Source organism: Prosopis cineraria, unplaced genomic scaffold (assembly GCF_029017545.1).
Source record: "Prosopis cineraria cultivar Desert tree isolate PC_DT_omini unplaced genomic scaffold, ASM2901754v1 PC1, whole genome shotgun sequence".
NCBI classification, from domain to species: domain Eukaryota; kingdom Viridiplantae; phylum Streptophyta; class Magnoliopsida; order Fabales; family Fabaceae; genus Prosopis; species Prosopis cineraria.
In genome coordinates, this window is record NW_026555332.1 from 55184035 (window position 1) to 55200876 (window position 16842).

Here is a 16842-nt window from a genome sequence, read left to right on the forward strand (position 1 = left end):
AAAAGAAGAAGAAAGAAAAGAATCTAAATGATGCGGCAACTTGCCAGTTGCCACCCCATCAGAAGTGCTGAAATGGGAACAGTGAGGCTGAAAGGGCGAGACCAACAATGTTTGGAGGGTGCATGATCCGACAACACTCCGACCGCTCAGCATGGCATCAATATTCACGGAATTCAAATCACTCTGTTTTTTATTTCTAAATTCCACTGCATCATTCATTGGCCTATCTCACCCCTGGTGCCGGTTAGCACCCACACTGCCCCCAACCTAAAATTAGCCACCACGCTGCCATAATGAGAGATTTATAATTGTGGACAAAAATGATCAATTATTTATAAATTAATACCTTAAAGTTTTACAATTATTTTGAAGGACCAAAGTCCCTTTTTAAAAGGAAAAAACATTGAAATATTTATAAATCAAATAAGCTACATCATTTTGTAATTCAAAGGCACATACTCCCTCCATTAAAAAATATAAAGCATTTTTAATCAAATATCGTTCTCAATAAAGTAATTATCTACTTTCAAACTAATTATATCTTTACATATTTATCTCTAGTAAACACTCTAAATATAAAGTCATTCATCAATAGAGGTACTTTACACTTTAAAAATTAAAAATATTTTATATTTTTTAATATCAAACTTTTCAAAAAATATTTTACATTTTTTCAAGGGAGGGAGTATTAAAATTTCAATACTAAAATAGAGAAAAATTTTGTAGCCACATCATGCATGTGGGTATTCTTAAAACATTAATTTCTTAATGAAAATCATTAAATTTGGCAACACAAAAACTGCTCTTTCAATTAGAGAATCATATGTTTAAATCAATGTTCATAGGTTGTGGGTTTGTACATTTAAATTGTTAAATTCAAAAGAGCACTAATTTTTTTACATATGATCATTATTTTTCTTATTTTTAATATTAAATTATTTATGTGTAACTATTTCACAAGATAAAGTATTTGTCTTTTATGTATATGATTCGTCAAATACATTCTCTTTCTTAAAAAGGCTCTACATGTTTATAATTATAATTTTAGAAAATTTGAGATCTTTATATATAAAATAACTTTTCACCTGGTCTATGAGCACAATTCTCGCTTGCACAATTGCTCAATGAAATGGCCATTCAGAGTCAAAATGGCCAAGGTCGATCTCGTCATTCCGTAGCAGAATGACCCAGGGCAATTTTGTCATTCCAAGCCAATGAACCCATGTTATAAGCGCTCCCTCCCCCACTCTCTCAACATTAGTCGCTAGCGTCATTCACACCCGCTGTCTAAAACAGCCTGCTCCGCAACCCCAGGCGTCCGCCGGGATTCTTATTCCGGTCATCGCTATATACTTTGCTCCCATAATTTTCATTCCTCTCTCTGCCCTATTTTCTATCTCCAGCTCTGGCGCAGTCTTGGTGACCATTTCTTGGCCAAACCTTCGTAACTGTGTCTGCTCGGGTGCTTCTGACTCTGCCTGCAGAATTCGAAACTGTCGCCCGCAAAACCCCACCATAGCTGGGCGAGATTGGTCGGTGCATGATGGGATTTTGTATATGCCCGTTGGAAACGCCTGCTAGGTTGCTCTGGAGCACCAGCTTCTTCCGCCACAAGCTAATGATTTTTTAACTCTGGACCCCTTTGATTCCTAAAAGTAAATACTATACTGAGACCCACCTGTTCTATTTTCTTTTGCCTCATCTGTCGCCGGAGTAAGCATCTCTGGTGGTCATCGGTGGGGAGTGTCGTCGAAGACCCTGTACGCTTGCGGAAAGAGGGCGAGGCTTGAACTATGGAGGCCGGCCGTCTTTTCTTTGGCCCCTCCGTTTGCCGCGGGAACATGCTGTTTCTCGGGAATGGTGATCCAGCTTATCGAGGTGATTCACAACACTTCGCCACTGGGTTTTTTTTTTGGGGAAATTTTTTACCCTCTCAAATATTTTTTGCAACGTTGCCTTGTCTTCAGCGATATGCCAATATGTTGTTTCATTTTGCTTGGTGGCTTAAATTTATGTTTTTTTTTTTTGGTCGCTGTCGAGAAAATTACTCCGTCATAGCCAGGAATACAATACCACAATCTGGACTGACATAAACGGAAACCACTTAATTGCATAAAACTTGGTTTACATTAGATATTTGATGCCCGTAACCTGGACCATGACGAACTAAACTATTAAAAACGTTTTAGTTTTATTGTTTCGTTCCTTCTTCATCCGAACCATAAACTTGAGTTGCAATGAAAACAGGAGGATCGATTATAAGCTTGGACGAAAGCTCAAAGAAACGACCATTTTTCAGGTCAGCGGATGAACTGTTCGATGAGGAATATTACGATGAGCAGCTGCCGGAGAAGAAGCGACGCCTCACTTCCGCGCAGGTTGGTTGATTGACTAGTTAGCTCAATATATACGCTGCCGCTTGGTCTTACGGTTTTATATTGTATAAAATCTGAAACTTCAATATTATCCGCTACAAATTTCTGATTTAATATGAATCTGGATTTCAGTTCTTTTGATGCAATAGATCTAAGATATAAACTTCGCAGGCATGAAATGATTGATTTCAACCCATTTATTGTTCCCCCATATAGCAAGGTGCATGTATGCATTAGCATTAATTACCCGTTGAGGCTGAATTCAATCTCAACTCCAAGATACTCTAGATTGTGAGTATGTATATTTCGTCAATATAATTTGTAATCCCTTGTATATGGATTATTTAACGTTTAGGTGCTTCTGCTGGAGAAAAGCTTTGAAGAAGAGAACAAGCTGGAGCCGGAACGGAAAATCCAGTTGGCCAAGAAGCTTGGATTGCAGCCAAGACAGGTGGCTGTGTGGTTCCAAAACCGCAGGGCCCGTTGGAAAACCAAGCAAATTGAAAGGGATTATGATGTTCTCAAGTCTTCCTACGACGCTCTCCTTTCAAAGTACGACTCTATCCTCAAGGACAATGAAAAGCTCAAATCAGAGGTACGCATACACTGTCTCTCAAGGTCCATTTGGTTCCGGTTTATTAATACCCCAAGCAAAAATAAAAATCAATCATAAATATGATGGAAAGTTGAATCGATATTAATTACTATTGATTATGGATATCAAAGTCTTTATATTAAATATAAAAAAAATGTAAGGATCTGTATTGTGCTTTTGTGCGCGTCAGGTAACTGGGTAAGGTGCTGTATTAGATAAAGTTAATAATTAATGCCTTCCCAATCAGGATTCCATCATAGGAAAAGGACCCACGACCTATTAGATGATTTGAAGCTTTACTAAGAGGGTCCCGCCAATGAGATTCGACCATATTAATTAGCCACATACTTCTAAACGTGGCATCGGTTCTGAGCACCACCTTCACTATTAAAAGGCCCTTTAAGCGTAGCTGGATGAATATACCAGGTAGATCTCTCGAAATATGCCAATACTTTCTATGAAAAAGACGTACACTTGCATTTCAAAGTGAGTATGGAGACCAGTCCACAAACTAATGGGTCTATGCTTATCTTTGATAATGATGACATGATATATATATATATATATATATGTATATGTATATCTTATTATAGAGTGACAATTGACTATTGACAATTCCTCAGGTGGTAGCCTTAAACGAGAAGCTTCTAGCTAGGGAGATGCCACGAGAACCATTACTTGAAGAAAAGGCCGATCCACTTATAATGGAGCCAGCCCAAATGCCTGCCCTACCATTCAACGTAAAGGTGGAGGACCGTCTCAGCAGTGGGAGTGGTGGAAGTGCGGTGGTGGACGAGGATGCTCCACAGCCTGTCTTGGACAGCGTTGATTCCTACTTTGCAACTGAGAACATCGGTGGGTGCGTGGCTGGGGTCAGCGGGGTTCCGTCGGAGGAGGACGATGGTAGCGACGATGGCAGGAGTTACTTCTCTGACGTGTTTGTGGCCCCTGAATCCGAGAACCAAAACCATGAGGAGGGAGAGGCGTTGCATTGGTGGGTGTGGTCTTAAATCAAGCCTGTATTAAAGAGAGACAGAGAGAGAGAGAGAGAGGGGAAAAAAATGTAATGATGTAAGGTGTCGTGCAAGAGATTAGTGTTTTACACGATAAAGCAGATTGCGAAGAGTCTGTTGTTTGTTACAGATGATGGGGATGGGGGCATCAAAGAAAACTTCAACGTCTGTTTGAGGTGCTGAGATCCCTCGGATCAATGGATCCAAAGCTTGAGTTTAATAAATAATTGGTTAATGACGTCTCATGTTGTCTTATCTCCTTCACGGTGTAGTTCGCCCTCAAAGGTCGACGACTAAGCTTGATCTATAATGTCATATTCTTTTTCTCTTTTAAAAGAATAATGAGTTGAGAAACATCAGCAATGTTATAATTGAAGTAATGCAGGTGACTCGAGTCTAATTAAGTTGAAGGTATCAGACATTCGGTTAGAAATTAATAACGGAACTCAACTGTTCCCATGGGACCAGCTTCCTCAGAAACATCTCTACGTCTCAAATAGTGGGCTTTCCTCTTTTCCGCGGGCTCAGTGGAAAGAGGGGGCCAAATTTGAAACCCCTTCAAAAGCAAGTAATGCGGGTTTCAGTATTGTTTTGCAGAGAATCAAACCATGGGCTTCATCATGACCCACCAAAAAAAGCTACTCTCTCCACAAAATGACACGAAATCAGATATTGTCAGTCTACTCTTCTTCACCTCTTGGATAATTTACTGTCACTTTGTGCTGCCAAGCAAGATTCTAACTGAATCATGATCTCATGGAGCCGATCCAGCATTCCTCCTAATAAAATCAAGTCGTCAAAATTTGCATTCTGCACTAATACCCAAACATGTGACATCTAAAACTTGCGTAACGAGCCTGCATCGTTCCCACAAGTATTCATGTTGATATAAAGCAGTCTCAGTCTCGGACCTAACTATCTGCGTGCATGAAAAATCCCCCTCGCAGTAACTTGATCCCTGCTGAAATGCTTAAATATAATGACCTGTCTTAATTAATTGAAACTTCCATGACCACATACATAATAAAATTGCTGAATGCAAGTCCTCCAAATCCTAATATAAAGGTTTACCATATTTTAAGTAAAATCAGTGAACAGCAATGCTAATCTAACACCTATTGCCTAACATGGACGAAAGTTCGTGGCGGTCAACTTAAACCTTCCGGGTGAAAATGGGTAGAATTATCCTTGAACTCTGCCACTGCAAAATGGATTCTTTCAATTCTCGTTCTTCTGGGCTGTTTTTTTATCCTTCAACCAAGTCAAGAGTGCTTCAATTTCTGATTCAGTTTGACAAGCAATCCGTGGTGAAGAGCAGCTCAAAATATTCTTTGCCCCAGATGTTAAAAGATTGGGAAGCCTTCTCCAGCCCGGTCAGAGAATTGGCCCACAGTGTCTCTGCCATTTCTCATTCTTCTTCCATGCGCAGCTCCGCAGCACCTAAATGGACAACTATGTATGGAAATATATCCCTTCGCTTTCACTTCTGTTGGTTCCTTTGAATGTATATGAGCTGTTCCTCCAGAGCCATCGACTTTTTGAGGCATGAGACATGTCATCATTAGAAGAGCTTTACATGATATATCCGTATTTTACCGCCGTTTACCACAGCACAGACATCTTTCTGCTGTTCCTCTCCATCCGTATCTGCAGAATTCATATTTTGAGACCCATTGGCTTTTATTAGCACTGTTCAACCTGTTCTCACTCTTCATTCATGGGTAATGAGTTCAGTCGGGTCTCCTAAATTGTTACTTGTCAGGTCCGTATATGGCTGAACGAAACATTTTCCCAGGGGTTTGTTCCAGAATAAAATTGTGATCATGAATTAATTATTTGTTGGGCCAACGATTTGCCAGGGTTTGAGAGTGATGTTGCGACTTGTGAGTGTAAGCATTTGCTCGAGACCAACTTCGGCAGCAGCGTTTAATTCAAAATGGATCCCCTTTCGTAGCTTTGTGGACGAGCGAGGAGAGGGAACTTGGAGTGCAATTGAATTGTGTCATTCTCTCTTAAATATTTTTTATATCATTTGGTTAATTAAAGATACGTATGTTTAGGATTTTTCGTACCTGAAAATTTATTTTTTAATACAAGGCGGGTAGATAAATGTAACCAATTTTTACATTTTTGAAAATTATATTATTACAATAAAAGAAGTTAGTAATTTGCAACCCGTCTGACAAAAAATATTAATTAATGTAGGTAAATTGGCCTCAAAATAACGGCTTACCTAAAATTCGGTGGTTCCATCTGGAATGGGAGGAATTTAAATTCAATGGTTGGGATGGATTAAGCAGATGAAAAGACCATATTAAGGTGCTAATCCACATCAAAATGAATTGTTTAATCCCTGTCAAATGATAAAGCATCATTTCAAATCAAATCTCTCCGCCACCTTTCATTGAGTTGGAGCGTCGGTGAATTGAATTAAATGAAATTAACAAGAAAAGCGAATCGGGAGGCATAAATGGTAAATCTTGGGAGTGGCAGGAGTCAGCAATATGAGGGGAAGGAGTTGGGCGATTTAGGAAATCGGGAATTAAAAGAATCGGTTGACCTGGCGATTCACATGCGATATTACCCAAACTTGCCGGCCTTGGTCGGGTTTTCCAGTTGTGGCGTCGTCTTGCGCGACTCCTGTCTTCGCCGGTTACACAATCTTCACTTCCTATAGTGCCCTCACTTTCTCTGCAACTCCTTCCTGTCTCTCTCTACTCTTTTTCATCTTTTCTTCTCCATTTTCTGGTCCATCACACTCTGCCTCCTGTCTGGTAATTTCTGTCTCTTTCCTCTTTTTCTTGTTCTTTTCACTCTAATCGAACGCGGGTTTGATCGGCATTAGGCATGGCAACTACTGTTTTGTTTCCATGTTTCAATCAATTGAGTTGGAATTGGATTCAAATGCTCATGTAGTTCATAAAGAATCGGGAGTGTAAAGCAGTGTAAACCGAGATCTTGATACATTCTTGCTGCTATTGGGATTAATTCTAGTATAGCGCAGCTCCAAGGTTTTTGGGATTTCATTTGGGTTGAGTCTTTTTTTCTTTTTGGGTTCCTATTTTCCTCATTAAGCCGAGTATACAGCATGATCTACTAAGAAGTAAGAACCTAATCATACTGCGTTAGTCTGTCTTCTATGTAAGGTGATGATCGGTTTCCGGTCTTGTGAATACCTGCTGACTTGGGCCAATTTTTATATGATGCTTAGTCTCAGGCTTTCTTCTTCATTGTTTAGGCCCAGGGCCATTTTTGCGGGTCGGGATTCTGTGGATCATTGGGAGTAAAGAAAAACTATGAGTGGGTCACTTTGCCAAAACTCTCCAGTTTGTAGGTCTCATGCAAATTTTGCTCTATGTGGGCTTTGGAGTGAATGGTCGGTGCTAGGATTTGTATTGGCAGCTGCAAAATGGATGTCTTTGCTCTTTATTCCTTAGAAATATAATCTGTCCGATAGATGAGTTCAGGAGAAAAAAACTGCTACGCGAATATGATATCTGGCAGAGGAGGATCTAGAAATTCAGGAGTGAATCTAAACAACTAAATATATTAGTCTTATGGAGTGAGACCAAAATTAGGGGAATGAGGCTTGCAGATACACCTTTGGTTAAATTCTGATCCATGGTTTTGATGATCTTTTCTTCTTCAAGTTTAGATCTTGATTTCATTTTCTTTTTATTGTTTCATTCATTCTTACATTTCACACTGGTATTAATTTAAATAAATTAAGTAGCATCCTGTGTACTTCGTGTTGTTAGCTTTTATGAGATGTCCTTGTTTCCATCCCAGACGAAGGCCTGGCAGGGATGTCGGAGAAAGCTCTTAGTGATAACAATACAACTCTGGAAACTGAAAGGAAGGAGGAGAGCTCCAGTAAGGCATGTTTAAATATGGCTTCTGCTGACAATGTGGATGAAAATAATAAAGATCTGCAAAAGGAAAAAAATTGTGCTTCTGTAGTGCCTCCACCTGTCAATGGTAATCATTCAGGCGATTCTCAAATAGAAATAGGAAATGCAGAAGTAGAATACATTGATTCTGAGAACTTGAGGGATTTAGAAGATATTGATAGTTGTCTCAAGGTAATATTATTTTTATTGCTGGCAGGCTTTTGAAGTTGTTTATGGTTCCTAATATTTCTTCAATTTTTTACTGTTAATTATTATATTTTTATAGGAAATTCATTTCTTGAATTATTTGAGATCAGCTACTGGATTTTATTACAGACTCTGTTGACTGGATTGGACTCCAAGGAGTGGGTCCTGGTATGCAATGCCCTCAATAATGTTCGGCGGATTTCAATATTTCACAAGGAAGCACTGCTTGATATTCTGTAAGTAACGAACATGCAGATATTTTGCTTTTTTTGAAAATATGATAATCTAAAACATTCTTTTACTGATCAGTTTGCTGTTGTTTTTGTTTGGGGATTAATGAATTCATCAATATGCTTTCTGGTGAGCAGAGGGGATGTGATCACATTTCTTGTAAAGTCCTTGAAAAGCCCTAGAAGTGCTCTTTGCAAAACTGCCATTATGACATCTGCGGACATTTTCAGTGCATATAATGATCTTATAATAGATTTTCTGGACCCCCTGGTAACTCAGTGTTCCTTCTTGGTTAATCTGGCTACTTTACTAAGTAATTTTCCCTTGTTGTACTTGATTATCATGAACATGCTCTTGCATGTGAACGATTTTTCCATTGATGCAGCTGGTACAGCTTCTTCTCAAGTCTTCACAGGACAAGCGCTTTGTATGTGAGGCAGCTGAGAGAGCCTTAATAGCTATGACTACCTGGATTTCCCCTACATCTTTGTTACCAAAATTGCAACCTCATCTTAAGAATAGGAATCCTCGAATTCGTGCAAAGGCATCAATGTGCTTTTCTCGAAGTGTCCCTCGATTGGTAAGAGAGATTTGAGAATGCGTCTTATCCCTGATGCTCCTTTCCAAGAAATTTGTACGACTAATCCTATTAAGTTTGTTCCATTTGTTTTATTGGTTTTAGCTAGTTTGATACATCATTTTTTTTAGCATATGCTATGCATCTTAAAGTTAGAATGATGTCTGAATTCTATAAAGGTTTTAGGTGATTACAAGAAGTTAAACCTCCCCACAGCGTCCACCCCCATAAAAAAAGACGCCAAAAAAAAAAAAAATCTTTAGAAAGAGGAAAAATAGATTAGTGACACAAGGAAAAAGGCATTTATCATCCATGAGGTTACGATAAAACGTTTCCTTTTCAGACATCTGAATGAATTTTGAATGGCCAAGTTTCTATCTCAAATTCGCCTTGCCAACTTTCTTTACTGTTGATTTATTGAAGAGTTTGTTCCTTGAAATATAGGCATTCATGGTCACAAGCCCATATTTAAACTGCTATTTTGTTTAAAGGGTATAACTATTACCTCTCTTGGTTGATGTTTGGCTGCTATAGCTTGCTCAGTTTTGTATGCATACACATACACACACTCTCGCACGTGTTTTATGCACATGGGCTGGGATTTATTAACAGTAGTGCATGATTCAGTACATCTACACCATCTTCTAATTGCTTGCATTTCAATAGTTTAAGTCACTTTTTATAATGAGTTTCTAGAAATAAGAGTCCCAAGTTTTACACTGTTGTTAAGGACATAAGGGATCCTAACTACATGTATCACATACTCTCTGAATCATTTTGTTTTTTGCCATTCTTTGGTCAATTCCTGATCCGAGAATCATTATTAGATCTTTATGCTGGCAACTTAATGCGATAAATTGCATCTGACATTTTAAACCTGAATGTGAAAAGCGTTTCTTCGGTTGATATGTGAAGGAAGAGCAATGCATTTGTTTCATTTATTATTGGCACTGGATGTTGAGCATTAACATTTTCTGTCCTGTGCTGTATTTATTTACAGGGTGCTGAGGGCATAAAGGCTTACGGAATTGACAAATTGATCCAAGTAGCTGCATCCCAGCTGAGTGACCAGCTCCCTGAATCCAGGGAGGCAGCCCGGACTCTGCTGCTTGAGCTTCAAAATGTATATGAGAAATTTCATGATCCCATGCCTGCTTCTGTTTCTGAGCGTCCAGAGCTGGGTTCGTGGGAGAACTTCTGTCAATCAAAACTCTCACCGCTGAGTGCTCAAGCCGTACTTCGTGTCACCAGTATTGCTCGGGAGGGACTTGTTTCATGACACATGCCGTGCATCAACTTCTTTAATATCCGGTCTGCTCGTCATATTTTTTCCCCTGTATATACACTGAAAATTGAGATGGTTCGAATTGCTGTTGAAGCACGGATTGAGCAGGAAATTCATGATTCGATTCCTATGCCACCTTTCTTGTCAGCTCTGCAAACTACGTTGTTTCCTCTCTCTTCTTCATTCCCTATATTTGGCAGAACACGCGTGGTTGATTTGCTTTTAGCATTTGCTTCAGGAAGCTTTTTCACGGGTTCTCTTATTGAAGTGATAATGGATCAGCGAATTTATTAATCGATGATTGAAAATTATTCGGATCAGTATCTACATATGCCTGTAAAATATTTCCTCTAGCATTCACACTATTTGCATGAATTCTCTTAACCTGGGCACGTTTTGTTCTTTTTTTTTTAAATATTTTTTCCATCTATTTATTGGGTTAATATTTTTTTTTATCTTTTAATATTTCTCCACATATTTCAATAGGATTTAAATGCTAGAAGGTAAGATATGACTTATGAAACAAAAAAATAACTTATTTTGCTTGAACATTGTACAAATAAATGTATAAGATGTATTTTCTCAAATTATTCTATTCAAGATTCATAATCATGAATAATCAATAATGGGACTCATCTCAAATTTCATGTATCAAAGGATGGACGACTTAAAAATATAGAAAAATAACGGGTAGCTGGGTTATCAAGAGCAATTATGAGAAAAGCAACATTGCCTAGCTAAATTTTCACGTATATCTTGTCGGTGATGGATTCTTCCTGCTAGAACATGGGCGAGTGAAAATGAAAACATTTGCGTCCGAAGTAACGGTGGGTGCCGTTTATTCTTTCTAACTTAAACTGATAAACATGTTAACAAGGTTTTTATTTGGAATACAAATATTCTATAATCTAAAATAATTTGTGGAATTATTTTTCCATTGGTCAAAAGATGACCAGGGCTAATCCAGTACACACACGACAGTCGGTATTTAGAGAATAGAATAAGCCTTGCGGAAGACGTCGAAGTCATTTCTCAAATCCGAGATCTTATAAGCCTTGTAGAAGACGAGGAAGCAAGGTACGTAAGATCGGACCGGTCATTGAACCGGTTATGGCATTGGGTCACGGGTTAGTGGTTCAATTAGGGTTGAACCGGGGGTTGAACCGGTGGCAAATCGGTCATGATTAAAATAATACAATTTAAATAAAAAGACATTAATTATAAAAATATTCAACTAAATTCAACCACTCAAAAGTCTAACAGTAATAAAATACAATATTTTAAATATCTATCATTACACTTACAACTCTTCAATCTCAAAAGTTTAGAGAAGAGATGGAAATAGAATTGGAGAAGAGACGGAGATTGAGCTAGAAAAAAGACGAAGAGTCAGAAACTAAGCTGGAGAAGAGATGAAGATAGTAAAGACAGAGATAGAGTTGGAGAAGAGATGGAGATAGAGCTGGAGCCTGAAGAAGAGACGGAGATTAAGCTAGAGAAGAGACACTGATTAGGTTAGGGTGAGAGAGGAGAGACACAGATGAAAGGCCGAAATAAATGTTGTTTGAAAATCTGAATTGGACTTAGCGTGCTCTATCTCTAATTTTTTATTTTTTGACTTTAGTTTTACTTTTTTTTTGTTATCTTATTTCTAAATTCAACACTCTTAAAAATAAAAAGTGAAAAAAAAAATTTTAAAAAAATAACCCGGTTAACCCAGTCAACCCACCGGGTTAACCGGGTTATACCGGGTTGACTGAGTTACACCGATTTATTTCGTTACCGGTTTAGAAGTAAACCCAGACCGGACAAGGGACCGGGTCACCGGTTTTTGAGTTGACCCGGCCGGTCCGGTCCGGGTTTCAATACCATGCGAGGAAGTCATTTATACTGGACGTAACTAAATCTGCTGTGCTTTATTAGCAAAGAACAGGTCTCTTGATATGCCTGGCTTACGGATTGTAACCCAGGTTCCCGCTTGCTGTTTTGATATGATCATTAGGGAACACAGCTTATGCTCAAGTGACTAATTAGCTGTAATTAGCAAGCTTCGGCTTGCCCTTGTAAATCCCAAAAAACAAAAGAGCGAGAATAGAATAAACACCAACGATTCTGATCGTTCAAAAAAGCTGACAATTAGACTTCGTTTACGCGACTTGATCCTTCTAATGGGTCAGTTTTTACTGCTTGTAAATTTGCAATCGAACGTGTGGGTTTTTCTAAGATGTCATTCACCACCCCACTTCAAACACGTAGTTTGATACAAAAGGAAACCTCACTAATATTGATCCACGCAATCAAATTGAAAATTCTAAAATTATATGAGCATCTTCGCTGGGACGGTGACCCATTTCATCTTGTGCGCAACAACAAATTCAAATTTTGCAAGACGATTACAGAATTAGAAAGGGGAAAAAAAAATAGATCCATCCACCTAGTATAAAGTTATCTGTATAAAAAGTTCGTCCATATCCAGACGAGACAAACAGGCACAAATTTAAGACACCAGAACACTATGATAATCTGTTGCCTTACAGTCAACGAAGACATGAACACTAGACAACCGAAGAATGATGAGGAGAGATGGAAATTAACTTTTCTCCGAGTTGTTTTCCAATTCTTTCTTGAGCTGCAGCGAAAAGTCGTCATTAACATCGTCATCATCCCAATCATCTTCCCATTGCTGGTTTGTCTCTTTTCCCTCTTCTTTGTCATCCCATTCTATCATTTTTAATTTAAAGTATGTGAACATATGGGAAATAACATTCTAAATCCTCAATAAAAATAAACCGCAATAATACTATAATCATACGAATCAAGTCAGATCTCTAACATGAGCCCCCCCCCAAACAAAAAAAAAAAATCAGATCCGTAACATAAACTCTCTAATACCAGTCCTTTCCATCCAGGACAACATTTTCACTTCAGTCAAATTGGAGGATTCCAAATGTAATTCTTTATTATTATTTTTGTAAATACGCCCACCTAACTCGTCTCATCTCTCTGTTTATGCATTGCTACCATAATGTAGGCTTCAGAAGATTGTACAAGCCTTCTAAGCAGAATTCCTTGCTTCCAACAATTGATGATGTATGAATACTACTGGTTGGCCCAAAAAAACGGGTGCTAGTGCAAAGAATTAAATATATAAGCCATCAAAGTTAGTATGTCCTTGATGCTAGTTTTAGCCTATAGAAGTATGTCAAGTTCATGGTGTGTAAAGCTAAAGCGTGAACCAACTATGAAGTTCCCAACTTCCAATATTAAAGGAAGCAAAAAATTCCAGCTTATACATCAGAGCCCTCTCATGTTAGTAGATATCAGCTTCAAATTTGCATAAGACAGGGAAGGACACTCTTTGAGGACGTCTACTTCCAATTCCTACCTTAGATGCCCCCTCATATTCAAAACAACTCACCCTCCCCCCCTCACTCATATTCAAAATAACTATCCCTCCCAAACTTCTAAAAAAAATTAAAACAAAAACCCTGGTACTGGTAAGAGTCCCACTCATCGAATATCTTTCATTCTTTCCATGTTTGAAAAATGATCTAGCATTCTACCTAGTGGCAGAAAAACCATGCAATATACATCCTAGAATATCAACTAGTAAAACCCATCTGATAGCTGCTACTTTCCTTATGGGTAATGAATGCTATCATTATTAACTTTCTATCATCAGTTGTACGCCATAAGCAGGCACCCTATAACGAAGCAGTAGCCCACAATGAATCAACATCTTCGTGGATAATAGAAGTAAAAGTACCTTCATTGATCTCAAATTCTTCAAATTCATCATCATCTTCGAACAAATCAAGCTTAGGATCTTCAACCGCTACCTTGGAATCCTTCTCCATAGTCGAATTTGGCAACCAAGTAATTAATACGCAGAATCTACAAAAAAGCAAAAACAGGCTTTCAACTTAACGAAAATAGGAATCAAACAGAAAAAGAAGACGACAAAATTGTTGCATCGCAGAGATGCACTCATGATAAGGCTCTAGGACTTCATAAACCCGAAGCATAGAAAGTTGAACAGAAATCGCAAACCTACAAACATGACTAACCCTCCTTTAGAAAGAACCCTAATCTCCCAACAAGGGGCCGTGCGCAAGAGAAAAGGAGGAGAGGCGTCAATGACACTCTAGGCTTCCCGCTTGCGAAAGATTTCCCCTTTACAGTTCACTAGTGTCGGTTATTTTCTTTAAAAAAAAAAACTAATAATGTTGTTGGGCCCTTTATGCACAAGATTAGCCCAATCAAAGGAAATGTTTAGACCCCAAAAGGGCCAACCCAGCCTGTAGTAATTGAACCCACCAAAAGTTATGGGTTGATCAGAATTACCCATTTGAACCAATAAAATTTAGTTCAATTAATAAGAATTTGAGTCATAATATATAAGATTATATAATTAAATCTCATTTTTAATGTGAAGATCTTATTGATAAATAATCTATAAATATCTCCATAAGTGCTATGAACTTAGATGCATGTTCTGGCCTCATGAATCCTGGGACCGAACTTACTCAAACTTTCCTCCATTAAAAAAAAAAAAAAAGAACTATTTGAATCTACTTAGTTAAACCCAGCTCGCGAGTTAAAGGGCCAAAAAAAAAAATTTCTACCTAGTTAAGTTTACAACCCATATGTATATGTAGCAAGAAAACTATGCTTATGTCTTGTGGCCATCGGAAAACTATGCTTACGAATAATACATTTAATAGTGACAATCTTTGAGGTGGGTTAGTAAATCAATCAATTCATTATAAAACAATCGAATGGATTTTAACAGTGTATTTGTCCAAAAATCAAGAACAACTGTATTTAAAATTTTATGTAGCTTGATCCATTTGAAATGTCTTACGGGTTAGTACGACTTTATCTATGTACTATCCATATTTTGTCTGCAAACTCATCGCCCGGCCATTCCCAAGGTGGCCGTTCAAAGCATATCCTACTTTCCTCAAGCATGAGGTCAAACAATTAAAAAAAGAAATAAAAAAAAAACTTGAGTGCATACTACATAGTATAATGCAGCATTGTTCAGAACATCCGAGAGCATTTGCGAGTGAGATTATCAATGTAATATTTTATTTGTCACAAGTTTTGTGCTGCATGTTAAATTACTAACTAGTTAAGCACTGTCGTATGCACTTATTTAACCTCTTTTTTTTTTTGTTGTTAGAGTAGTTACATTGAGTTTGGTAGCCTACGAGCAATTAGTTCAATAGTTATATAAGTCCAAGCAATTCAACCATCCATTATTTGTAAATTTAGACTGATCTGCTCAAGTTGACTCGTAAATCAGCAAATTGACCACCCAATCAATTCGGTTGATTGAGAAAACCGATCACATATGACCCAGCTTTAACCTAGTCGAATTGAATCGGTGAGTTAATAGTTTATCTCAAATCATATTTTATTATTTTTTTCTTTTCTTCTTTTAAATATTGAACCCTACATCAAATATAAATTTCTTAACTAATAATTTTAATGTTATTGTGTTTTATTATTGTTAGAAACTTATAATTATTATTTCTATAAGAGAAGCATGAGATTTTATGGATAAATTTTTCATTTACTCAAGAATTAAAGACTTTTATTAAAATATTAATGTCTTTCGTATGCATATTTTTATATATTTAATCAAATTATATTATTTTAATCGTGATCTGTCTGATCCCAAGTTGATCCTTTGTTGGATCACCATTATCAACCTTTAAACCACTACATTAACTAGTTTAATGATAGATTTAGTTTTCAATATCTTGCAGTCATCTCTATTCCCTTGATTGTTCGGATATAAAAATCAAAGCTTTCACAAATGTCTTTGACAAGGAGGGACTGCTTTTCTGTGTCCAGTCATCATCTCTAAACAATACATAAGAGGGGTTTGCATTGGCCAGCAACAAGACCTATTTTACAAAAAGAAGGAAACAAGATGTGGCGATGCATTGCCTGTCCTTTTTCGTTCCCTTCCGGACGATGCTCCCTAGTCTCTGAAATTCTTATCAAATATCAACCTTCAGTACACACGCGCACGCACAAAAAGGAAAAAGGTTGGAACATATTCCCGTTATGTGCTTTTCCAAATGCCTGTAGAGTATATAAACAAGTCCAAGTTCTCATAATAAGAGAGAATGTCCCACTCTCCCTTTTTTCCGTTCTTCTGACTTCTCTTCACTCACTCTGCATACATACACAAAGTAGTCAGTACATGCAAACAAAGAGAAAGGAAGGAACGTTCAACCTGTTCCTTCTATGCTGAGCAAATGCCCTTGTCCTCGTTTCATGCACTGGTCCATCTCTATTAAACATTCTAGTCACTTATTGAGGGATAGCGAGTGGATGTTCCAACCTGTCTGTCGATGATATTGGGAATAGATTAAGGAAACGAATTTTCAAGTTTGGGTGGAAACTGTCTACTTCAGATCTATCACTAACATCTCTTATAAGCAGCAGGACTGAAAATGACTTGGATGTCCTTGTCCTTGAGATATGCCTTGGGGGAACTAACTTAAATGGAGGTAACTAGTATTTTAGCATTGTAGATTTTACTAATATCAGCTTTGAATTGTTTTGTATGTATTATTATGAGTTACTCTAGATCATCTGTGATCAATCTTCTTTTCCCAAGCAGAAAACTAGGCATCAGAAAGCAGTCAGAGG

At 37.7% G+C, this 16842-nt stretch overlaps 3 protein-coding genes across 5 annotated transcripts; 2 read left to right on the forward strand and 1 right to left on the reverse strand.

The window, feature by feature from the left end:
• The first annotated feature begins 1253 nt into the window (after positions 1–1253).
• LOC129303556 (homeobox-leucine zipper protein HAT5-like) lies at positions 1254–4221 on the forward strand. The gene is made up of 4 exons (XM_054942941.1): positions 1254–1878; positions 2248–2378; positions 2731–2970; positions 3594–4221. The coding sequence occupies exons 1-4, from the start codon at positions 1794–1796 to the stop codon at positions 3978–3980; spliced, it is 843 nt and encodes a 280-aa protein (XP_054798916.1). The 5' UTR covers positions 1254–1793; the 3' UTR covers positions 3981–4221.
• A 2221-nt stretch (positions 4222–6442) lies between these two features.
• On the forward strand, positions 6443–10588 carry LOC129304611 (uncharacterized). 2 transcript variants are annotated; one of them, XM_054944334.1, is made up of 6 exons: positions 6443–6757; positions 7773–8065; positions 8210–8316; positions 8449–8581; positions 8697–8891; positions 9889–10588. In XM_054944334.1, the coding sequence occupies exons 2-6, from the start codon at positions 7790–7792 to the stop codon at positions 10165–10167; spliced, it is 990 nt and encodes a 329-aa protein (XP_054800309.1). In that variant the 5' UTR covers positions 6443–6757; positions 7773–7789; the 3' UTR covers positions 10168–10588. The 2 variants fall into 2 exon arrangements, with proteins under 2 accessions (XP_054800309.1, XP_054800316.1); XM_054944341.1 differs by lacking the exon at positions 6443–6757 and adding an exon at positions 6794–7589.
• A 1869-nt stretch (positions 10589–12457) lies between these two features.
• LOC129309306 (protein DSS1 HOMOLOG ON CHROMOSOME V-like) lies at positions 12458–14364 on the reverse strand. 2 transcript variants are annotated; one of them, XM_054950846.1, is made up of 3 exons: positions 14224–14364; positions 13940–14067; positions 12458–12894 (listed from the first exon to the last, which is right to left on the reverse strand). In XM_054950846.1, the coding sequence occupies exons 2-3, from the start codon at positions 14028–14030 to the stop codon at positions 12764–12766; spliced, it is 222 nt and encodes a 73-aa protein (XP_054806821.1). In that variant the 5' UTR covers positions 14031–14067; positions 14224–14364; the 3' UTR covers positions 12458–12763. The 2 variants fall into 2 exon arrangements, with proteins under 2 accessions (XP_054806821.1, XP_054806814.1); XM_054950839.1 differs by having other exon boundaries at positions 14241–14357.
• Between the last annotated feature and the right edge of the window lie 2478 nt (positions 14365–16842).